Source organism: Sclerotinia sclerotiorum, genomic scaffold (genome assembly GCF_000146945.2).
Source record: "Sclerotinia sclerotiorum 1980 UF-70 scaffold_2 genomic scaffold, whole genome shotgun sequence".
NCBI lineage: Eukaryota > Fungi > Ascomycota > Leotiomycetes > Helotiales > Sclerotiniaceae > Sclerotinia > Sclerotinia sclerotiorum.
This window is the reverse complement of record NW_001820834.1, coordinates 689,093-713,092: the sequence shown is the minus strand read 5'-3', so window position 1 is coordinate 713,092 and position 24,000 is coordinate 689,093. Positions and strand designations below refer to the sequence as shown.

The following is a 24,000-nucleotide window of genomic DNA, read 5'->3' as shown; positions in this document are numbered from 1 at the left end:
TTCTGGTAGGAATTTGAGATGGATGTATTGAAGGCGTATAAAAATGGAATTCGATGGTTGTTTACTTGACGTAACAGGGCACCTACTTATTATGGCAAACATATGATAAAAGTGGCAATGACACTAGGTACATTATCGCAACTGCCATTTTTAAGAATCGATAACGCTGTTTCCAAATGTACGTGAGCTGACTTGGACCGTCATGAAAAAGGTTAGTTTTACCCTACTGATTCCCGTCGCCGTAATGGTAATTCAGCTTAGTACGAGAGGAACCGCTGATTCAGATAATTGGTTTTTGCGGCTGTCTGACAAGACAGTGCCGCGAAGCTACCATCTGCTGAATAATGGCTGAACGCCTCCGAGTCAGAATCCGTGCCAGAAACATTGTCGAAGTAAGAATTTCAGAAGTTTGTTCCTTAGTCTTCTCAAATCGACCGTCGTTCTATTCTGGTTGGTTATGTATCTAAACCTAGGTTATTAAAATCATCCTGGACGCCCAGGATACCAAAAGCATAATGAACTCTCTGGTGGGTGCTAATCACTACTCTCTTATCCGCAACTTGCTGTTCACGTAGTTGAGTCGCTTCGGCATGTCGTACAGGGTTCCCCATTTGTGGAGCTACTCGTTCTTCCCTCGTCCTCTCATATGGTGGACCTCTTCCCATCTCTGCAGCCTTAACCCAAGATGTCTCGCAACCGGTAGCAACTGAAGAGATCAGTAAAGGCAAGAATAATTTTTGAGGCTCATAAGGAAATGAGAGTTTAAGAATTTACATACTTGCAAGTGCCGTTTGCCAACCGGTCAAACGAGCCACGTCTTTAAGCCGGCATATGAGCCATGTCCTTTGGTCCACATTTTGATACTGCAAGTGGTGAGTAAAAGATTATAGTACTCTGAATTTTCAAACTTACTTGGACGCCTGCCAGAAAGAGGCAAATGGTACTTTCCATAAGTGCCGCACCAACTCCTGGATTGACTTGTGTTGTCATGCTCAGGTCAGGTGCAATACCAGCAGCAATCCGACCGAGTTCATTTGCGAAGAACGCTGTCTTACGAGCCGCCATACCTGCAGCTACCATAGCCGCAGGTGGCATAGAAGGGTGAGCTCGATGACAAGAAATGAGTCCCATGTAATAATTCATCCAGATGCCGGCAATACCATAAGTTCGATATTGCAGAGCCGGCCCAAAGGGAGTTTGGACTGGCGTCGAGAATTCCTCACCTAAAGGTTGAAAGTCTTCACCAAAATGATCTTCAAGCACACTAAATGCATTGCGAATATCTTGCCACTCTTCTTCCGCCTCAAGCCTCTGAGCTTCAAGATCAATATCTCCGCCTTCTGAGCTTTGAGAAGAGCTACTGTATGTTGGTGAGAATCCCATGGGAAGCGTCGGCTCTTTGACATTTGGTACCATGCCAGTGAAATTTGGCATCTTATTACTCATGGGATTATTAGCAGCTTTTAACGCTAGTGTCTTCCTCTTCAGGTCTTTTGAGGCAAAATCTGCAAGCCGTCCCATTAAAAGCATGAGATGATCAAACGTGCCGTATACTGCATCCAATCGGCCAAGCGGAGCACGTGGAGGGCAAAGACTCCACCTATCATACTCGGTAAAAAGCTTCCCTCCGCCTAATACACTCTGGTAAACGTCTTGTTTGAAGTACCACCACACAAGATCGCGTTGCACCTCATAAGTTTCAATGTCCTTAGGGCTGTAAATCCTATCTTCAGTGTTCTCCCAGACCTCATCGATGATATGTCCATACTCATCGTAACGAAGTCTTCGGCCCATCAAAACTCCAACAATATTTTCGTCCACATCTTCTAATGAGGCTGCGAATTTGTGTTTTTCTTCAATAAATGTTGCACCCATATGTATCTGCTCCTGGCGATGGCGGGCACAGTCTTCATTACGCATCTGTGCCCTCATGGCCTTCAAATGATGAGTCATGCCAGTGAAATCGATGTCTCTCACAAGAGTCCTCGTTCCAAGCAAATGGTTACTCCACTTTTGGTGGTCCGCACACCAACACTCATAGAATGAGAGTAACATGGTCGCAGCCAATATAGCAGGTTGCTCTCTGCGGCCAGGTATGCTAACGCTCTTTGCAATCCTTCGTAAAGCGATTGCATAATGCTTTAGAGATGCAGTTACGTGGGTGTTTTGCAACTTCGCAATATGTAGGCTGGCTAGAGCGAGCATTGCGTGAAGGAGCGCTTCATTTTTCAAGGCAAGCATGGGAAATGTGTAGGTCCAGATATGTTGTTGAGAAGATGGCACAGATCTTCCCTGAAATATTAAAGAAGGATTAGCAGGATTCCTCTCAAACATTGATATACTCGGTCCAGTTACGTTGATAAAATGACAGAAGATTCTTGCCGTCATAGAGTCATTGAGTGGAGACGACCGGAATGAAGGGTTATAAGCCGATAGCATATCAGATCGATCAATCAGCGAGGTAAAAGAACGGAGACTTTGATTCTGCGCATCTTGCCGAGCTTGGCGTGCGATACGTTCCAAAATGCCAGATTCTACATTAGGGATATTGAAAGTATCATTTTCGAGGTCATCTGCTGCGTAATCGTTATCCAGGCTCATTTCATCATCGTCGAATATTCTTTCATCTTGTTTCTTAATTCCGGAATGATAGTTGTTGTCAGGATGATTGTTGTTGTCAACAGAACTTTGGTTTGGACTGTTTGACATGAGTCGCGGAAAGTCCCCCCCTGGTGCAGGACGCTGCTGTGTCTCAAATCGAGATGTATAAGCTGGTTCCATAGCCTGTGTTACTTGTATTGTGATCGGTGTGACCGGGATATGCGACGGACTTGAGCTTAAATTGGATGGATGAGAGAAAGCAGTTTGCTGCCAGTTTGGATCACTCTGGGTGGTCACCATAGGTGGCGTGAGATGCGGAAATTGTGTGTTTGAATTATGTGCATGTCCTTGAGAATAGGTATGAGATGCACTATTTTGACTGGAAATCCATTGCGTCGGACTGAGTTGCGAAGCAGACATGGAAAGCTCGCCAAGTGGTGACTGTTTCTCAAACAGAGCATTAAAATCATAGTGGGTAGGCCCAGGATTTGGGGGTGATTTATGTTCGGGAGTTGGTAGGTATGAGCGATCCACGGTATCTCTGTAGTTTGACGTTGACTCGGACGCGTCTCGAGAATTACTCCTCTTGATCGCCACATCCTGATTCGACCGACCTGAAAAGACGTGCATGCCTTGCTCAAAGCCTGGATTTGTCTCGTTGACAGGCCTGTGTTGAGGGCTATTATTTGTACCCAACTCACCTGGTTTTGGTGCAAGATTTGGTAATTGCCCCTGCGCCGAAGTCGAAGGTTTCGGGGCTTCAACTCGACGCTGATTTGACCGGCCGGACCTGGATGATGAGAATTTGACCTGGGATGAATTGGCAAATGGCCCCCGGGTCGCACTTAAAGGGTCCTTGAAGACAACTCGCTGGTTGTATCCCTCGCAAAGTCTTTTGGACTTGGAACAATTTTGGCATGTTGGCTTTTCCTCACCACACTTGATACGCCGCTTTCGACATGCTAAGAGCAAAGTAAACATGTCAGTCGCTCCATGTACAAACCTGAGATTTTTTACCTGGAAAACTCACTTAAACATCCAGTTTTCGTTCGTTTCTTAGCCTGAGCCCTAGAACCAGGTTTCCGTACACCGGCAGGACTTTCCTCCTCTTCCTCATTCTCAGAATCCAGCGGCTTCTCCGGAGTCATGTTGAAAGTGTTCATGGGCGTGAATTCAAAGGTAGTTAATCTCCCCTCTTCAAATTGATAGTTCAAGGTTCGGATCTCATGATTCCAATTCGGTAGTACCCGTCTTTGCGAAACGTCAATTCTCGGTAGGTTCACCTATGAGGTAGAAGATCATAGTATATACTACAGTAATTGAAACAAGTCGGTGAGGTTGAGGCAAATTGCGGAATTGACACGACGAGTGATTATTAACGATGGGTAACTACTTTGTGTCTCCCAGTGATAGAGGCTCTGGTGATTTGGAGCTTAAATCCAAATCAAATGTGTCATGTCAAATGAAGTTAAGTTGGGTTATGCGTCAATGTTTGGTAGGGTATATAATTGCAGGTACAAGTCTGCTATGGTTCCTTTCGGCACCCAAGTATTAAAGGTGGGATTGAGCCAGGATTGATAATGGCTGAATAAGATGGATTTTTCCAAGGTGAAAAGTGGTTGTTGCTCAGCTTGGTAAGGTAGAAGATATATTACCAATTATCCAAGTGATATATATATATATAGGTAATATAGGTATGTGTATATTTATATATATATTATAGAATGGCGGCAATGCGAGTGAGGTGGAGAGAAGTTGGTACGATGGCAATGTCGATGACAAAAAGGGTAAAAAGAAAAAGAGCGTTGAAACCTGGAAGATCCTTTATGGAAAAGAAGCATCTAGTTTTGCAATCAGGTTGATGATATTTTGGCGGGACCGAGCTTGACCCAAATAAGAAGGATGGTAGCCATATAGACAAATAGGAAGCCGGCACATATATGTAGATTAGGTACATCGGTGGTACACCAGTAGTAATCTTACACCAGTAGTACACCAGCATAGTGGCTAAAGTGAAAGTGATGAATATTTTAGATGCTTTAGTGGCTTGCCAGGCGAGAATGATCCCCCAAAACTTAAAAATGTTTTTTTAGTTACAGGGCTCAATGGGATGAACATCGATTGGCCCCCGGCTTATCATACACTATACACCCATGAACTTGGGGCTTATGGGAAAAGCTTATGGGCTTGGAAAATGGCATATACGGCGGAGGGTAAGCTTATCATCAAACTTAGGCACCCGAATAAAGTTTAAATCCTCAACCTTGATACCGACCTCATCTGCTGCACATCCGGATATACGAAAAGGAGAACAAACGACTAGTCAGGGGTTGAAGTATAATATTGTGTTCCATTGCAGGAAAAGACTATAGCAGGCGGAGAAGTGTCTGCCACTTGGGAGTTTGCAATATATCACTGTATTTCCATTGTGAGAGAAATGTCTATTACTCGTAAGTCTTACAATAATATACCGAATAGACGAGCTACCGGTTAATTAGTTGATGGTTGGGAGTTTGGCCTATGAAGATAGATTACACCGCCCTCAAGTATGTATCCAAGGGTTGCTTGCCTTTTGCCTTTTGCCTTTCAAAAATAGCATATTTGAAAACCTTCTATCCCCCTCAGGCACTGAGCTTTACGTGCTATGTCTGCCAACCCTGCCATATTTTGTTTACCGCTTCGAACGCTCATACTTTTCTCCAACGAAAAAAGAATACAGCAAAAAAAGGGCTTCTCGCGGACTTGACCATCTAGACTATGATGTAACTAGTGCCGACATTTTTATGCTGCAGTACTCCAATCTATGCATCGTCTATCAGGGGATGAGGACTTTCAATTCATATCAAGAACGGCAGGCTGGTGGCTCCAATCCTTATTGGTTCAGATCCATGTTCCTCAGATCACTAACAGAAACCGGTTCGCCCGTCTACTAATTGGGCCTTAGCTGACCGTTGTGACTTACAGTGATCTATTCTAGATTAGTAGGACAGTACATGAGTACCTTGAGTACATGCTTAATTGCTAAGTATTCGCCGCGGAAGCCCAAATTGTCACCTGGGCAGGTATCAATAGAGGTGATGTAGGGGTCTTTTATCTTGATTTAGTTTAATACTCACTTTCCCGAGGGAAGTATACATCCTCAATCAACCAGCTCATACGAAAAGGTTACACCACCAGTGAGCTAAGGGAAGTGAATGACGGGCAAGCACACATTGCCGGCCTGCCCATAGAGCGCGCATAGTAGTATTTTCTACAACGTAAAATCGAGACCAATTGGTGTCGACTTGGCGCACAAATCAGATCCCTCTCAAGCATTGAAAGGATAGACAATAAATCGAAGAATAACAAATCAAACAATTTGGCTTTTAAAAATTGAGCTTCTATGATCATCACTTGGTTCAGTCGATCAGTACTCGATCGAGTACATCGTAGGTAGGTAGCTCCCGGCAGTAATGCGCTAGGGATAAAATGTGGGGTAAAAATTCATAAGTTGTTATCAAGTTTATCGCAGCAGAAAAAAAAGGTAGAGAATAATTACATATTAATTCTCGACCTCATATCTATCAATTCTCACAACATCGCACATTGATAATCCATCGCAATGTTCGCAGTTCCAGGATGGTCAGTCTCGTCGAGTCTGCTAAAAACACAAACCGCAGAGTCTGTTGCTGCTGCGCCAAAAGCTGAAGAGGAAGGAGTGCCGGTTGAGACGAAATCCAGCAAGAAACGCAAGCGCGCAAAGAATCCAGACGTGAATGCAGCGAACTTGTCAGAATTGTGGGAGTCAGTCATTGAAGGCAAGCCAAAAACGAAGAAAGTAAAGAATGCTGAGAAGGATGGCGAAGCAAAAGAGAAAAAAGATAAAGTAGTCAAGGAAATCAGCACAGATGATATTCAGAATGGACCAGCAGGACCTTCGAATGATTCGACAGAAACCTCGGAATCTAAGAAAGAGAAGAAACAAAAGAAAAAGAAGAAGGATAAGGACTCGAAACCATCCGACAATGATCAACCCATGAAAGACGATACCGCCGATGCTACCTCGACCAAACCTCCCAAGCCTATTGCAAAGTTAACACCACTTCAAGCTTCTATGCGTCAGAAGCTCATATCCGCCCGCTTCCGTCACCTGAATCAATCTCTTTACACTACCCCTTCCTCCGAATCTCTTGCTACCTTTCAACAAAACCCAGAAATGTTTACCGAGTATCATGAAGGTTTCCGCCGCCAAGTGGAAGTTTGGCCCGAAAACCCAGTTGATGGTTACTCTCTGCAGATTCGCCAGCGCGGTAAACTCAGACGTGATATGCGAGGCCAACCGGCCCAGGAAAAGACTGATCTAACGCCATTACCAAGAACAGACGGCACATGTCGAATTGCCGACCTGGGTTGTGGCGACGCAGCTCTCTCCACTGGCCTTCAAAAAGATCTCAAGAAACTCAACCTCAAAATCCACAGTTTCGATCTCCAAAGTCCCAGTCCCCTCGTCACTCGCGCCGATATCGCGAATCTCCCTCTCGAAGATGGAAGTATCGACATTGCGATTTTCTGCCTCGCACTCATGGGCACCAATTGGATCGATTTCATCGAAGAAGCCTTCCGCGTTCTCCGCTGGAAGGGCGAACTCTGGATTGCCGAGATCAAATCTCGCTTTGGACGGGTAGGAGGAAGCAATAAGAAAGTAGTCGAGCACAGCGTGGGGCACCGCAAAAAGAACCAACCCATCAACAAAAAAGCCATCAAAGCCGCCGACGACGAAGCAGACGAGGCAGATCTCATGGTGCACGTAGATGGCAACGAAGACAACAAGCAAGAAACCGACGTATCGGCCTTCGTCGAAGTCCTCAAGAAACGAGGCTTCGTCCTGCAGACCGAAAAATCGGTCGATTTAAGTAACAAGATGTTTGTCAAGATGCATTTTGTCAAGGGCGCAACACCCATCAAGGGAAAGTGCGTACCGATTGCCAAGGGTGTGCCGACGGGAGAAACATGGAAGAAGAAGCCTAAGGCTAAGTTTTTGGAGGAGCCGGAGGATGTCGACGTTTCGAATGAGGCGGCCGTCTTGAAACCGTGTGTTTATAAATTGAGATAGGTTGGAGCAGGAGGTATTAGGTAGTCAAGCGTAATTACTATGGCAAGGAATCAATCTTATATTATTTGACATATTCATACCGACTTGCTTAATCTTGACATCACATCACAAAGATAGCAGATATAAAATGAAGGAGAAATAAATCATAATAACCCAGGCACGCATCTGCTATGCTAACGCCAGTTTTGCTATTTAAGATTCATCAACAGGCTGCATAATTCAAAGATCAAGTCCTATGTTCCCTGACTCTGCTTCATCTTGCCTGTTTTGCCTCCCTTCCACTATGTTAAGCCATGTCCGACCATACATAGAACGTATTATTCTACCAAACCTAGCCTAGCCTAGCCCATCCCACCCAATCCCATTTTAACCTTGGAATAAAAGACCGGCCGCATACTGAACATCACCCCCACAAGCCGCCAACGCATTAACAGCTTCGTCACGCGAGAATCCCAATGCTATAAGTTGATCTATACTCTCGGCCGGAAATGATGGCTGCTGCTGTTGTTGCTGTGGCGGAGCTGATGAAGCAGAAGTAGCTGGTGTATGTGCCGCGGCCTGAGGTGCTTGTTGTCCTGTAGAGGGCCCGGAAACGGCCCCCGATTTTGCTCCAATGGTCGTTCCTCCCGGCCCGGCAAGTTGTGGTTCTTCGGCTCTCTCATCCTCCATATTCTTGGGAATATCAGCCTCACCCAAGAAGCTGACCTCGACACCCTGGATGATGAGTTTATCCTTCGACAGATCTATACAAGCTTGATGTCTTTTCAACATGTCCAAACCAAGTAGTAAATCGACATCTTTCCCTTCCATGACCGTGAAACTGCAAGGTAAAAACATGCTACCAATCTTAATCTGCGCCGAGTGTACTCGCCCCAGAATAGCGGCAGTTCCAACTCCTCGAGCTATTCCCGCAAAACGTTTATCTACAAGTCGCATTATGCCACAATCTTCGGCACACTTAGGAGACATGATGGTAGCTTGGGCACCGGAGTCGACGAATGCTTTGACTTTATGTCCGTTGACCTCGACGTCTATGTATAACATATGGACACGGCCGAATACTGTTGATTGACTGGGTTAGAAGCTAGGTGCTGATAGAAACTAAAGCAAACCACGTACCTTCGGGATTATGCTCAATAGCATTTTGTAAATTCTCCTGTACTCGTTCTTCACGTATCATCTCTGCAATCCTCATCTGTGCCTCGATATCAAAAGGATCAGCATTTAAATCCGCAATCCGCTGTCTCCGCCTGGCCAACTCCTCTGCTTCCCGACTTCGCATCTGGTTAAGTATTACCGCAAATCGCTGGGGATCTTCAGCAGCAGCCGCCAGTTCTGGGCTCTGACGAGCGACCTCTTGTCTCATTTCTGCATTGCCAAGCAATTGCAATCGAATCGTTTCTGGATCTGGTTGTTGTCCTCTTCCTTGAGGTTGTGCACGAGCAGGTTGCGAAGCCCGATGAGCTGAGGCGGCAGGAGCAACCCGAGTTTCCCGAACGTGTAAGGCAAGCATTTCCCCATCACCGATCTGTAATTGTTCCATTGTCTTATTATCGTCATGGAGCAGTTGTCCATTGTGGTATAAATGTTGATCTTTCTTAGGGATGCGAGCTTCGGATTCGACCATTTCCTTCAAAGTGCCCACCGTGGTCTCTTGAGGAATTTCGAGAGATATAAGGTCGCCATCATCATCTGTAGGAGTGGTGATGGTCAAAGTGATACGCCTAGGTACATGAAAATTAGCTTTAGCTTATAGAATGAGCACTCGGTTTGTGTTTTGGACGAACATATTGAAGATTGTGTTGCTGTTGAGCTTAAGTGGCGGTAGATATGTACTTCAAAAGGTATTGAAAGATGGTAGAAATTAGAATATGTTGTAAATATTATGATAACTGATTTTGGAAAAAGTGATTGACTGGAGGGTATATGGAAAGATTGGTATTTGGAGATGAGATGAGTTAGAGGGTAAGAGGGTAAGAGGGTAAGAGGGGTTATTAATTATTTAGCTTTAGCTCGTAGCTCGGGGCTGTTTGACGAGGCTGACAGTTTACTGACATGGCCCGAAATAGAAGCGGGCGGGCCTACCTGCTCCGTAAAAAAAAATAGATGGGGAAGTCTTGTATCGCATATCGGTAGCCTGACGATTATGAACAGTATATGGCAAACTTTGTACATCTGTTCCTCAAAGAACGCCTAGTCTCATCTGTTTGCCTCTCCGGCGTTGAGTCCGGAGTACTCTATACGGATGGTATCCTTCTTTAATTTGCTGGCAAAGTCTTCGGCAGCAGGAAGGCTTGAGGTGTCTTCCAGTGGCAATGGCAGTGGCAGTGCCGTGCAGTGAGTGCAGTGAGCGCAGTGCATATCAACATGCTTTGATGAACTTGTCATATTCCGAGGGGAGCTATGATATTGACCATCACATGGCATCATGTACCATGATACTCAAAATAGATGAAATAACCTACCAAAGATCTACTGATTTACCTGGTACATGGTTACTTTAACGCGCTACGACCCCTACCCGCACCCACCCACAAGCATGGCTGATAAAAGAGGATATAGTTCTACATTGAAACATCCACGTCAATTGGTGACGAATTCCCTCCTGCAAGTAAGTACACTGGCCTCCTGCGGCTCATGAAGCTATGATAATGCGACAGTGACGATGAGGATGTGACAATTAAGAATAAGCGGGGACCTGTGTGGGTGCTTTGATGCTTTGGTGCTTGGTTGCTTTATTGCTTGATCTGATAAGAGATAAATATAGCATTCTCGGCGTCTCGTCTTATATACACAAAGTAGGTAGATGCAGTGCTCCATACCTAGGAAGTGTGCCTCAGTAACTACTTAATTATATGCTACACATAAATGAAGGGTATCTGAACAAGTATTATTTGATCAGTATATTTCAACCCCGTATATTATATGTGATTGTCCAAAAGAAAGCTTTCTAGGGCCACCATACCTTCTTAAGTAAGTCCCAGCAATACCTGCTAGAAAAGTGCTTGGTGTATAGAAGCAGTACGTATGAGATAAATCATGGAATGAATTGTATAGAAATCAATAGAAATCAAGATTATTCAATCAGCAGTAATGACGATTGTCCAGGGCTCTAGTTCTAGTACTTATAAGGTTATATAATACAAAGGCAGGCAGCAGACAGGCAGCAGACAGGCACTCAGCCTTGTTCGAAAAAAGCTGTTTGTTCTGTTGCCTTCTCTCTTGCTTTGGTCCTGTCCTGCCTTAAGGCTTCCCTGCCTCGTCAATTTATTACTCTCATCAGATTTCATGATCATTCCAAACTCACATTGAATCAATACCATGAACGGATGCCCATGCAATCTCTAATATTATCAAGCATAAGGTAATCCGTGATTGGAACGAGTCGAAATTCCAAGAATCACACTTAGGTAATCGAAGCGATCAAAATCTAGATCTCTCCCTGTACCTGGTATTATTATCGGGTCCCATTCTAGCTTAGAAGTTGAAATTATGTCGGAAAGCGAACAACGTGAAGGTACACCTCAAACACCACCTATCTTGTCCGAGAGTCCCAATCCAGTCACGCCACGACAATTTGAAGATCAGCAAGAAGCTCAAAGAAGTTTTGTACTTATACCTGAACATCAACAAATCAAAGACTTCGAAATGTATTCCAATTCTCATCGGGATATTCATCCGTATACTCGTCCTCTGACCATCTCCGATCTGGAGTCGGTTTTGACCCTCGAGAATACCGCCTTCACAGATCCAAACGAAAGAGCATCTAGAGAAAAGGTTGGCCATCGATATCTCAACTCCACTTCTTTGAAATTTTTGACGTGGCTAACCTTCATACAGTTGAGATATAGACTTACCAGATGTGGTGAGCTATGCTTGGGTATCTTCTGCACTATGACGCCCGGCTCCGATCCCAAAATCGAGACTCTTGCCACAGGTCGTCCTGTTGAGACAAGTCGAAAGAATGGAGCGATTAGTGTTCTGATGGGCCATGTTATTGCAGCCAAGACACATGACTTGACAGCTTCGGATGCATCAATGGGGGTTCCCGAGGGTTGGGAGGCTACCAAACCTCCACGTACAAATCTAGGCCATCAAGAGGATGGTCGTACGATAGTCCTTCACTCGGTTGCGATTTTACCTGCATTTCAAGGGCGAGGTCTAGGAAAGATACTCATGGCTGCGTACATGCAGCAGATGAACGGCGCTGGGATTGCTGACAGGTTGGCTCTCATTGCACATGATGTAAGTTTAGTTGCTCTTACTCAAAGCATGGTCCATGAAGATGGATTGTTTGCTAACATTTCATTTCAGCACAAAATAAATTTTTATAAGATGCTTGGCTTCATGGAGAAAGGTAAGAGTGAAGCTCAATTTGGTGGTGGCGGCTGGATTGATATGGTAAGTCAAATATCTTTAAAGCCTTTGGATATACTCTGACCTATGACAAGATTTATGAACTTAAGACACCTGAAGCAAGAATAGCCTACGGTTAGAGAGATACCCTTTACAAATTGGTGCACACAGGTCTTCCATTGTTACTTGAAGAAAGGGCACATAGGAGTTTCAAATCTTAGTGAAATGGTATATCTACGGGTATCTTGATTTAGGAATTGTGAAACGGATATATTAATCGCTGGCCTTGTATTTAGCCCTGTATTCTTCCATATTCTTGATGTTTTCCTCTGACGCAATACCGTTGAGACCTCCAATGATATCGTCCAATGTCAAAATAGACAGGACAGGAATACCATATTCTTTTCTGATTTCTCCAATGGCACTTGGCATTGGTGCGCTATCGTCTCCAGCTGGGGAAGGTAGTTTCTCCATACGATCCAATGCCACCAAGATACCAGCTACAATCCCACCCTCCTTGCGGATCTTGTCAATTGCCTCTCTCTTCGCAGTCCCTGCAGTTACAACGTCGTCCACAATCAAGACCCTCTTCCCCTTCAATGGAGCTCCCACGATATTTCCTCCCTCTCCATGATCCTTTGCCTCCTTTCTATCGAATGAATAACACATAGTATTGTACTTTGAGTCCAAATCTGCCAACTTATCCACCGTAGCTGTCGCCAGAGGAATACCCTTGTATGCGGGTCCAAACACAATATCGAAATCAAGTATCTTTGCATCCTGTGCCTCGATAATAGCCTTTGCATATGCGGTAGAGATAGCGCGAAGAAGATCCGCACGGTAGAAATCGCCGGCGTTGAAAAAGTAGGGGGAGATTCGTTTCGATTTTAATTCGAAGCTGCCGAATTTGAGAACCCCGCCATCGATTGCGGCTTTGAGGAATTCCGCTTTGTAGGGAGAAAGAGTAGACATGCTGGACTTTATATGGATGTAAAAGATGCGTGAGGTTGAGGTTGAGGGTGCTTGTGTGAGTGGAACTCGAGGATTCTTGTGTTATCTTGGAAGTTCGCAATAATGCCTATCCTATGTCATGGAGGGGAAATAATTTTTTCGTCTCCCCTCATCGGATCGGATGCACCTTAAATATTATAGTGGGGAATGAACGACCCTGAAAAATGAAGAGTGGTAGAAATGGGAGAATTTAATATTAAATCAATGCAGCATTTTCTTTGCTTCGAACTTTCAGTACGGTTGGTAGATTTGTGAGTGTATACTTAGATTTAATTATATGAAGATTTACTATCACAGAGGATTGTTATTGAATATTCAGAATCAGCCATTTCGAACCCTTCTCTCATATACAGATGGGTCGACGCCGGGAGATCTTTTGAGCCACACTACATGGAGATACTGTTATGGGTGTAATTAATTCGCTGATATAATTCAACTTTGGCCTCTTGAAATAGTCTAAGCAGGAACTTTCTCATAACAACTAAGACACAGCAGATTCCAAGGTCCTAATTTTCCATCCTTACCAGCTCAAATCATTTTGATATGGTTGAACCGTTGAGGTGAAAGAAATAAATTGTCCTAGGATTTGCATCTAATATGAATGAGTCCGGATAAGCTCACACCCCCTTCACTCTCCAAATCGAAATTTCTCGCTAGCGATAAGCTGCACTAGTGCGTTTATTCTCTAAGGCACTAAGCAAAAAAAATTATCAAATTCTTATCGAAAGAACTTCAAATCGACTTCTTGATTATCCCCATCAACACCTCCATTACACTTCATTGATACCATTTGCCCATCATGAAGACCACATGGAAGGATATTCAACCAGTTCCAACCTCTCAAGAATTTCTTGATATTGTGTTGAGCAGAACACAACGTCGATTGCCTACACAAATTCGTTCAGGTTTTGCCATTACCAGAATTAGAGGTATAAAATTCATTGACTTCTCAACAACGATAATTTTAACTAACATCTGTCAGGTTTCTATACCAGAAAGGTAAAATTCACAGCAGAGACGTTCTCTGAGAAGCTCTCCCTCATTTTGGACGGATTCCCACGACTACAAGATATTCATCCGTTCCACAAAGATCTCCTTAATACTCTGTACGATGCCGACCACTTCCGAATTGCTCTAGGACAATTGTCAACCGCTAAGCATCTCATTGAAATCGTTTCTCGCGATTATGTTCGGCTTCTCAAATATGGTCAATCCCTTTTCCAATGTAAACAACTTAAGCGTGCTGCCTTGGGACGAATGGCCACCATCTGCAGAAGACTCAAAGATCCTCTCTTGTATCTCGACCAAGTTCGTCAGCATCTCGGTCGTCTTCCGTCCATCGACCCAAATACAAGAACACTTTTGATCTGCGGTTACCCCAATGTTGGAAAGTCTAGTTTCTTGAAAAGTGTCACCAGGGCCGATGTAGATGTTCAGCCATATGCCTTCACCACTAAGAGTTTGTTCGTCGGACATTTCGACTACAAATACCTACGATTTCAAGCAATCGATACCCCCGGTATATTGGATCATCCTTTGGAAGAGATGAACACAATTGAAATGCAATCTATCACTGCCATTGCGCATTTGAGATCTGCCATTCTCTACTTTATGGATTTGTCTGAACAGTGTGGCTACACGGTTCAAGCACAGATGCAACTTTTCCAAAGTATCAAACCACTTTTCGCCAACAAGCTCGTTTTCATTGTCATCAACAAAATTGATGTTACACGCCCTGAAGACTTGGATCCCGAGACCCAAGCTCAACTCCAGGCACTACTCAAACCTGGTGACGTTGAGTTATTACAACTCTCATGCACAACTGCTGAGGGGGTTCAGGAGGTAAAAAACGCTGCATGCGAGCGTTTGATCGCGGATCGTGTTGCTCAAAAGCTCAAGGCTGGTACGAACAGCAGTGGTGCTGTCGGTGGTAGATTGGGTGATGTTCTTGCAAGAATCCACGTTGCAAGACCTATGGATGGTATTGTCAGAGAATCTTTCATCCCAGAGGCTGCTTTGGCCAAGAAGAGGTACGACAGAAATGATCCAGAGCGCATTAAGCTTGCTCGTGATATCGAGGAAGAGAATGGTGGAGCTGGAGTTTACAACGTCGACTTGAAGGACAAATATATGCTCGAGAACGACGAATGGAAGCACGATAAGATTCCCGAAATCTTCGACGGAAAGAACGTTTACGATTTCGTAGACCCCGATATCGAGGCTAAATTAGCCGCCCTGGAGGCAGAAGAAGAGAAGCTTGAAGCAGAAGGGTATTACGACTCTGATGACGATCTCGAGGATGCCGAGGACGCTGAGATCCGTATGAAGGCTAATCTCATTCGCGAGAAGCGCGAACTTATCAAGAATGAAGCCAAGATGAAGAAATCCCTCAAAAATCGTGCTCTCATTCCCCGCTCTGCCACACGCAAGAAGCTCTCTGAGATGGAAGACCACCTCGACTCTCTCGGTCACGACACTACTTCCATTGTCGCTCGTGCACGCTCACAATCTAGAGGCCGCAGTCAAGTACGCAGCCGCGCACAAACTGAAGATGCTATGGATATTGATGATCCTGATTATGAAGCCAAGATGCGCGCTAAGAGCAGAGCAAGAAGCCAGGCCAACAGAAGAGATGATGGTGTTGCAGGAAATGAGGAAGCCAGGACAAAGGCTGAACGTGCTCAGAAACTTGGCCAGAGAAAGATGAATCGTATGGCAAGACAAGGTGAAGCCGATAGGCATGTTGCTGGTGTCAGGCCAAAGCATTTGGTATGCTTATTTCCCTCTCACCCCCTAGTCACTCTTACATTTCTTACGATGTTTCAAAATGACCCTCTCAAACTCTATATTAAGTACCCTTCTAATACATGTTCGAATAGTTCTCCGGAAAACGCAGCATCGGCAAAACAAACAGTCGTTAAAATACCCACTGACATTCAAGGCACAATTCTATTTCAAGCTTACTATAATGGAATTATGCATGGCGTTTTGGAGGTTTTGGGGAGGGTTCTCTTTGGTCATTTACGGCATAATGTATTCAGACGCAGTATCAGGTGTTGCATTACGTACCAAAAGCAAAAGGAGACAATGATGCATATAGATAAATATGGAAAAATTTGCAACCTAAAACAAGAAATATTTCTAGTCGCAATAATGTTTCGGTGCCAAGGTATGAATGAAGGGAACATCAAGCATGAGTTATAGGTATCAAGCGATTTTGCCTCGATATCATGCGATGCGATCCGATCCATCCCCCCTTAATGAAATACACTCTCGGAGCATTCGGAGCTTCACCCGTCACCGCGAATCCCACGGTGCTCCGTATGTACTCCGTAAACTAAGCGATGATGACCAACCAATAAAGCAGAATCACCACATCATACCTCACGGCGAATTTAAAGAGTACAGTAATCTTACTTATATCCATCTCATGATATAGCTAGCTAGGTAGGTAGCTATGACATATGATATTTGATATATAATATATAATATATAATATATAATATATAATATATAATATATAATATATAATATATAATAACACCAATTGCAAGTCGCCCATCCCACATCCCCCATCCCCCTTTTTATGAAAAACATCCCCATCCCCTCCTCTCCTCGTATATATGTAAGATCTTATGTATATATATATTTATATATATGTGTATGATATACGCAAAATAACCAATTCATGAAGGAAAGACTTTTTTAATTTTTTATTATTTATGATTTATGATTTCCGATATCCTTTTTTTAGATTTCTAGAAATCCCACCAGTGGAGTTCGTACAGACTGACTGACTGACAGACTGGGAGCCGAGCCGAGTGGAGGGGAGTGGATGATTTATTAATGAAGGAGATGGATGGAGATGGAGAAGGGAGGAAGGGAGATGAATGATCTCGGTAAACTTTTGGACTTTTGAACTTTTAAACTACTATACGGAGTACAGTACAGTACCGAGTACTCGCCTCGAACTCCACTGCCGTCTGTTTTCTGCTTTTTGTATTTTGAGTGCCGAGTGCATGGGTTGTGCGTTTGTGGGTTCGGATTGTATGGGTGTGTGTGTGTGTGTATTTATATGTGTGAGTATGTGTGATTTCTAACTATTATTATTAGCCGAGAATTATGATGGATGGGTTTATATTTATATTTATATTTGTGCTTGTGCTTGTGTTTATGTTTCGTATTTGTGTTTAGGATCTGGTTAATTAGAGGTCGATCGGGGAGTAAGAGAGTAAGAGGGGTGAGAAAGGGGGGTTAGAGATGAGAAGGGATGTACTATTTATTAATTTACTATTTTTACATTTGTTTTTATATTTGTAACATATTTACTACCTACTAGCTAGTGGCCGTGACTTCGTATATCATATCCCAAAACATATAATATGTCAATTTCTTGATTTGATACTCCCGTTAAGGAATTATGCCGATATATTACATACATAGGTTAATCTAACTAATGGAAATAGCTATGGTGAATTATATGGGTATTATCTATTGTATTAACATCTTATAATTACCTAGCTAGGATCAATGATGATTAAGGGATCGTATAGAGAGGGGTAGATATATACGATACGATATACACGATATGAAATAATAACAAGAAATTTCTCATACGAGGTAAGACAAGACTTAAGATAATACAGTACACCATCCAAATAAAACCCAAGCAGGAAACAATACCCTTAATTATGTAAACCAGCCACAAAAATGGCATATATATATTACAACAACCCTAAGAAATTCCATGACAAACAGCCGCAGCAAAAATTAAATGAGAATCGAAGAATGTCTCGTCGTTGATGAAGTAAGTACTAGGGATATCTAGAATTGAGATCTTTTGTTTCATGTGCCGAGTTTCAGCAAAGAAAGGTTGAAGAAAGTAGATAGCCGAATAATGGGTAATATAATGGCAGCTGTGAGTTAAATATTCCAATCTGCTAGACATAATTACCTAGCTTCTTTGGGTGGCTAGATCGGCCGTCGATATTGGTGATATGTGGCGCGGAGCGGATCACTGGTAGCCGTGGGAATCAATAATGTTAGTGTCTATGTCTATGTTAGTGTTAAGATAGGTGCTTGAAATGCACTCGTCTGGTAGATCTTGTGAATCGTCAATGATGCCTTGCGTCTGAGAGACATAACATTGTGCTTGATTGAGATATGCATGCAAGTTCACAGCTTGATGCAGATATTATACAGGAGTGTATCTGTAGCCTAGGTATCCAAATATTCATCTCCTCGTCGAGGATAGTGCTCAGTGCGAATGTGAGCTATGCTATGGTGGAAAGAGCTCTCTATTTTATTATTATAATTGACCAACGAATATGGTGTTGCAATGGGTGATAGTGAACATGAAACTCCAAATTTATCGGTAGCGAGTCTAGTCGAGTCACTCAAACCCCGCATTAATTCTTCCTAGGTCCTTACTTGTGGTGGTACGGAGAAGATGGGCAGCTTAGCTGAGGAAGGATAAAAGAAGTCAAATCGTTAAAAATAGAATGGCTGATGGCGTACCAACGTTCAGAGCATGATACGTACTATATCCAAGTGTTGTTTTGCTAGGAGTTGGCTGAGATTCATAGAAATGTGCTAGTCGGATTTTACCACGTGCTGTCTAGTATGTATTGAAGCAGAATTTGCGTGGCTAAAACTTTGTCTCGGAGAACTTGAATTATCATAACAGTTTTCTGTCATACATAGACTCCGGTCTATTCAATGTCATTTAACTGATCATGTAATCAAAAACCCTAAAGAGTGATAATTTTCTTGGAAGAATTGCATTTCATTCGACCTAGGTCCTCTAATTCCTTTTCGGTAATAATTAAGATGCCCCCAATAGATCCGGATTATTGGTATAATGCGATTTATGTGGTTGTTGATACTTTCATGATATAATTCCACAACCTGTAACATAACCTTTGGGCAGAAGAGAATCTGCTATACATTCATTCTCGTGGCAATGGATTTTGGCTGATCCATCCAGGAACGGGAGCGGCGTGCGCTCACAGACATCAGACTTTAGATTAAATGACAAACTCCACAGCTAATAATGCAGTAATTCCACAACTCGAGAGTTCTTCCAAATCGGATAAGCTTAGCATTTAAAGCAGCTCTATTGGCTCAACTTTATGCATGCCTAGGCTCCTGCCGTCTTCCGCGCCTGCCCGGAAAATCCAATGATAGTATGAAAGAAAACCGGAGCATTGGCTAGCTAGCCCGTGGTGGGAATTTTTTCTATTGTTTCCCAATACCACGGGCCGTGCTATCACGGCTGAGCATCAGAAACCTGTAAATCTTGACCTTTTTGATATTCGTTGTTGCGGCCTCTATATGCGCTGTCTTGTGATTGAAGGAGTACCGAACATCCGAGCGCACATCTTTGTCGTATGATATGGTGGGGGCAGAGCAAGTAAAGGTAATTTGTATCTTCAAAGTGGGTCGAATTCCAATTATTGGGTTGTTCGATATATTCCACGGGTGATGCTCAGTTGTGCCATCAATGAACCACAAAACCTCAAGTATGGTAATTCCCCAGGTCGACCGTTCCAGAATTGGTAGATTTATGGTTTCCAGTCACCATCATCCAGTAAGCGTATAATACGTTTCTCCAACGAGAGGTTTTCTAAAGCAAGAAACATGATCTGCTTTCCTCTGTGGTTCGATGCGATATCAACATTGCTTGATGTATTTTAGGGGTGTGGTTCCAATGAGCCGGTTCGACTGTTTGGCCCCACTAGTATACCTAATGTATGTCGTAGCTCGGCTGCCCACAGGGTAAATGATTAGTTGAAGATCTCTGCTGTAGTCCTAAAATCAGCGGTCCGAGCCAGTATAGACTTTACTCCTTGGTGTTACCAATGTCATGTCTAATACCAACATGCAATAGTTTTAAACATGCAGTCAGCAGAACATTCCATACATGTATTAGATTACCTGTAGGTCATAACTATAGATGAAATAACAAGGTTATTGCTGTAAGTGACATCCACTAGTGATCATTGTATACCCCATTCTGTTTCCAAGCCATACTCTCACCAAGGCTTCACAGCCTGGGTACAAATAGCGTAATGTTCGCCGTTGCCAACAGGAACCTATATTTGCTGGAATAATAGACGGACACAGCAGAGAGAGATTGAATGCTCCTTGACGGTGCATCGTAACCTGGTTGTTTTTGTCGTCATAGTGAGACTGCTCGGAATCACGTAGGAATGGCCAAGTGCCGAGTTGGACAATTAACCTCGCGATCATTAGCCAGTAGTAGCGCTGAAAACATATTGCAGTGCTTGCAAAGGTGGTGTGCTACTCAATGTAAATTTGAAGCCCTCACTGCCCCGCTCCTACTTGATTGGTGAGCTCGGGGAAGTCGTAGAGCACCCGCGCTGGCTTTTCATATTTTGAGTTCCATCAACGTGGGACAGAAAGAAATTTACTATTTTCCAACCTTGCAGGAAACCTTGCATGAATAAAAGAACCAACCGACGACCTTATTGTTGAAGACCCATAAATTAATGAACAAATTCGATAGGCTTGCGATTTTTTTAGCTCCTCGATCAGTCTGAAAGAAGTGTGCCGCGGGAGACGCTTTCAATAGGCCTCGTCTATTGTTCTCAAATGCCGTTTTTGTTCTTGATATATATGATGCGTACCATGAATCCACTACTATTCATGGAGGAATGGATAGAGGCCGTTTGGAGAAGCCTCCGGACATGGAAACAACCGCTTATGCCTGCACTGCACAAGGTTTGGAAGAGGTAGCGAATAGTAGATGGAGATGCATGGATATTTCTACTGAAAGAATATACAGCATGAGGCATTCTGGTAGACCAAATGAAGCATCATCTGATTGGCTAATTTGCTTCAAAAACTAATCTAAATATCGAACTTTCATACACATATATTATGCAATTTTCAACCCCCACCAGTTATCCAGAGCAGACTTTTTCATCCAAAGCAACAAAAGTACGAGGCTAGTTTTCAGACGTTAGAGAAGAATCAAAATGGCGAGGTAGGCTCTCTATACACTGTATGCCCCAGAAAAATAAATCGCTAAGGGGGAACTCTCTACCCAGCCATCCAGAATCTCAAACAGTTGAAGTGGATAACGCCTATTTCGAAACAGTCACATACTACAACAGGCACTTCCAGCAGTATGCCATAACGAATCTATCTTATTTTCAGCCTGTCGACGAGGTAACAGGACCAGGCGGCACAAAGTACTCAGAAGAGATTGAACTAAAACATCTACGCAGGACGAGCTAGAAAGGCTGCGTGTTTGGCATGCAGTCTTGAATAGAGTATTTGATAATCGTCTGCTCTTCCCGACTTTGGGCAGACCTAGAAGAATTTTGGACTGTGGCTACGGAACAGCCAGCTGGGCTATCGACGTTGCAATACAAAATCCTGGATGCGAGGTTTTCCACCCACCCCTTTCTTCTCCAGCACGATGATGGCAGCATGGTGTCTAAACTGTAGCGGAGGAGGATCCAGATCCGTGCAGTAGATCGGTCTGGGCTGATGAATGAGCATCTTTACGGATGTTAAAATTATCGAAATAGTTGAGTGCTGATGTTTGTGCAGGTTATAGCGATCGACATCTACCCGTACCAACCGGAAACAGTACCGGAAAACTTGTATTTGCAAGTGGACGATCTCAACAATCGGTTCGTACTCGAAAGATAAAAGGTGGAATAGGACTGATATCGACGAGTAGATTCACTTTTCAAGCCCACAACTTCGATCTCGTCCATAGTCGATTGATGACTGGCGCTATACATGTGAACAGGTGGGCTGGTTACCTCCGTGATATGCTTCGTGTGCTCCGGCCTGGAGGGTGGGCTCAGCTGGTGGAACTGTATCACAATGTCCAGTCAGACAATGGGAGTCTCACGGACGGTGAGTTTCTCCACAGTTATGATCCGAAAAGGTTGAAACTAATCGAACCAAACAACAAGCCCATGCACTTAGACAGTGGAGCACCAGATACATCGAGAGCTTGAATGGTGTGAAGGATCTTCGTGTCCCGCCCCGGCTCCCAGATATGATGCGAGCGGCAGGATTTGTCGACATTGAACATAGAATGATTCCCCTTCACACTTGTGGCGTAAGCATTCCATTCCATTTAGTCAAAAATCCAGGCAATGTGGGAAAGTTACCCAGGTAGTGTTGTCTCATCTCCACTTGAGAATGAAGACTTTTCTTATGTATATATATATATTCCTTAATGCTTATATGGTGACGGTGAAAGGCTAACTAAAAGTAATTTCCAGTGGTCAAGCGGTCAGTAAAAAAGAGTTGGGCAGATAAGTACGCTAATAACAATTACAACAGACCCCAGGGAGTATGAGATTGGCACTGCCAACAGAGTAAACGTGCAACAGTTTTTAAGTTCCATTGCGCTGTATCCATTCGCGGAAAGACTAGAGTAATAATCTCTACTCCATGTACTACTGCTGTCAAATCTGACGAATGTTAGAATGCCAATTCAAGATGTCCAACTTCTTGTAGCACAAGCTCGAGTAGAGGCTGATGACCCACGGCTGAAGGTGAAAGCGAAGTCCAGACGTCCTAAGTAGTAGTCATTGCTAACCTCTTGCTTTTACAGGCATACTTTCCGTTGTATGTGTGCATCGGAAGGAAACCGCGCTTGCATCGATAGGTCGTAGACGTCGAAGTATGCTTACAGATACATAATGCGCACTTGTGTATTTTGTGGCGCCGAGGAACTATACAGTAGAAACTGGATGTCAGCAGGAGAAGGGGGAGGGGAAGTTGGTCGTGGTCAAGAGTCTGGAGAATTGAATGGAAAGAATCTCTACTGCCTATTCGAGCACTATGAAGATTGAACGTACTTGATCGGTTCTTGCAGCAGCAGTAGTTCAAGTGGCAGGCCTCATTGTGAAAAAGATGTAAGGGATTATTGAAATTTTGTGATGGCGAGGTCGGTTGGTTATGCGAGGAACTTGGTATATCTTTATCGTGTCGCGCGTCGCCCGTTCTTTCCATATTGGATGAGATGTAAGCAGTTCGACTGAATTTTCATTGGCCATTCCTTCTATGACTTATTTCCAATAACAAATCATCAAAATATTATCAATTGTAAGGTCATCTCGGCCTATATGTGATGGAGATGGAATCAGACACTCAGCAGACGCCGGGTCACTTCAGCCTTTCGAATTCAATCAAGACAATAATTGGATAAATTATTTAGGTTAGAGATGGCTAGATGCAAGTGCTTTGAAGATTGATGGATTTAGAAAAGGGTGACCAGCTGAACGTGTGGATAGCTCAATAATCTTGAAGGGATACCGCTGCAAGGTAAATATATTGTCCGGGCACCGCTTTTCCCAAAATCTTCAAGGATAATAAGGTTAATGAGGTTAAGGCTTGGTTGACATGAATCTTGAGGTTCATATATGCTTTTTACAAAACAAGTCGCTACCAATACATCGGGATTTTTCAATGGCACCCTCGGTGCGTGAGTACCCGGGGTAAGGAAGCAAGAAATATCGATTAAGTTGTCCTCCCCAGATAGGAAATGACACCAGAATCCCGGCAGACACATTTCAAATCCAATGCCATTTTTAAAGTGCTAGCTAAGGTTACGACCAACACACAAGACTACGCAGTTGACCTTTGCAAGCTGAGTCCTACCACTACCACCGGTGCCCCTACTACTACTACTACGACCATGCACTACTAGGTAACAGCCGTGGATGGGGGAATGCAATGTCATATCCGTGTTAATATGTCAGCCCCGTTCTTCACAGACCAGGAAGTCACCCATCAAATCCTGAGTGGCCCTTCACGAGTGTGGATATCCATAGTAAATCTCGCGGGGGCTGCGGTCCGTTTAGGTCCGTCTAGGTCCGTTGCACAGGGGAGGTAAAACCGACGGCTGTGAGGTATCAATTAGACAATACGCAGCTTTTCGGCCCGCG

General features: G+C 43.7%; 9 protein-coding genes across 9 annotated transcripts; 6 read left to right on the top strand and 3 right to left on the bottom strand.

The window, feature by feature from the left end:
- Positions 1–455: 455 nt before the first annotated feature.
- On the bottom strand, positions 456–3,749 carry SS1G_01353 (hypothetical protein; the record flags this gene model as incomplete). The annotated part of the gene is made up of 4 exons (XM_001597109.1): positions 456–706; positions 779–863; positions 913–3,563; positions 3,632–3,749. The coding sequence occupies 4 exons, from the start codon at positions 3,747–3,749 to the stop codon at positions 456–458; spliced, it is 3,105 nt and encodes a 1,034-aa protein (XP_001597159.1).
- Positions 3,750–4,056: 307 nt separating this feature from the next.
- Positions 4,057–4,489, top strand: SS1G_01352 (predicted protein; the record flags this gene model as incomplete). The annotated part of the gene is made up of 2 exons (XM_001597108.1): positions 4,057–4,101; positions 4,325–4,489. 2 exons carry the CDS (start codon positions 4,057–4,059, stop codon positions 4,487–4,489), a joined length of 210 nt encoding a protein of 69 aa, XP_001597158.1.
- Positions 4,490–6,202: 1,713 nt separating this feature from the next.
- On the top strand, positions 6,203–7,693 carry SS1G_01351 (hypothetical protein; the record flags this gene model as incomplete). Its single annotated transcript, XM_001597107.1, has 1 exon — positions 6,203–7,693. One exon carries the CDS (start codon positions 6,203–6,205, stop codon positions 7,691–7,693), a length of 1,491 nt encoding a protein of 496 aa, XP_001597157.1.
- A 366-nt stretch (positions 7,694–8,059) lies between these two features.
- Positions 8,060–10,120, bottom strand: SS1G_01350 (hypothetical protein; the record flags this gene model as incomplete). Its single annotated transcript, XM_001597106.1, has 3 exons — positions 8,060–8,754; positions 8,813–9,417; positions 9,930–10,120. The coding sequence occupies 3 exons, from the start codon at positions 10,118–10,120 to the stop codon at positions 8,060–8,062; spliced, it is 1,491 nt and encodes a 496-aa protein (XP_001597156.1).
- Positions 10,121–11,185: 1,065 nt separating this feature from the next.
- SS1G_01349 (hypothetical protein) lies at positions 11,186–12,027 on the top strand (the record flags this gene model as incomplete). Its single annotated transcript, XM_001597105.1, has 2 exons — positions 11,186–11,801; positions 12,008–12,027. The coding sequence occupies 2 exons, from the start codon at positions 11,186–11,188 to the stop codon at positions 12,025–12,027; spliced, it is 636 nt and encodes a 211-aa protein (XP_001597155.1).
- A 295-nt stretch (positions 12,028–12,322) lies between these two features.
- SS1G_01348 (orotate phosphoribosyltransferase) lies at positions 12,323–13,021 on the bottom strand (the record flags this gene model as incomplete). The annotated part of the gene is made up of 1 exon (XM_001597104.1): positions 12,323–13,021. One exon carries the CDS (start codon positions 13,019–13,021, stop codon positions 12,323–12,325), a length of 699 nt encoding a protein of 232 aa, XP_001597154.1.
- An 838-nt stretch (positions 13,022–13,859) lies between these two features.
- SS1G_01347 (hypothetical protein) lies at positions 13,860–15,981 on the top strand (the record flags this gene model as incomplete). The annotated part of the gene is made up of 3 exons (XM_001597103.1): positions 13,860–13,989; positions 14,043–15,829; positions 15,940–15,981. 3 exons carry the CDS (start codon positions 13,860–13,862, stop codon positions 15,979–15,981), a joined length of 1,959 nt encoding a protein of 652 aa, XP_001597153.1.
- Positions 15,982–21,060: 5,079 nt separating this feature from the next.
- SS1G_01346 (hypothetical protein) lies at positions 21,061–22,635 on the top strand (the record flags this gene model as incomplete). The annotated part of the gene is made up of 4 exons (XM_001597102.1): positions 21,061–21,068; positions 21,648–21,955; positions 22,391–22,484; positions 22,536–22,635. The coding sequence occupies 4 exons, from the start codon at positions 21,061–21,063 to the stop codon at positions 22,633–22,635; spliced, it is 510 nt and encodes a 169-aa protein (XP_001597152.1).
- An 840-nt stretch (positions 22,636–23,475) lies between these two features.
- SS1G_01345 (predicted protein) lies at positions 23,476–23,762 on the top strand (the record flags this gene model as incomplete). The annotated part of the gene is made up of 2 exons (XM_001597101.1): positions 23,476–23,533; positions 23,680–23,762. 2 exons carry the CDS (start codon positions 23,476–23,478, stop codon positions 23,760–23,762), a joined length of 141 nt encoding a protein of 46 aa, XP_001597151.1.
- Between the last annotated feature and the right edge of the window lie 238 nt (positions 23,763–24,000).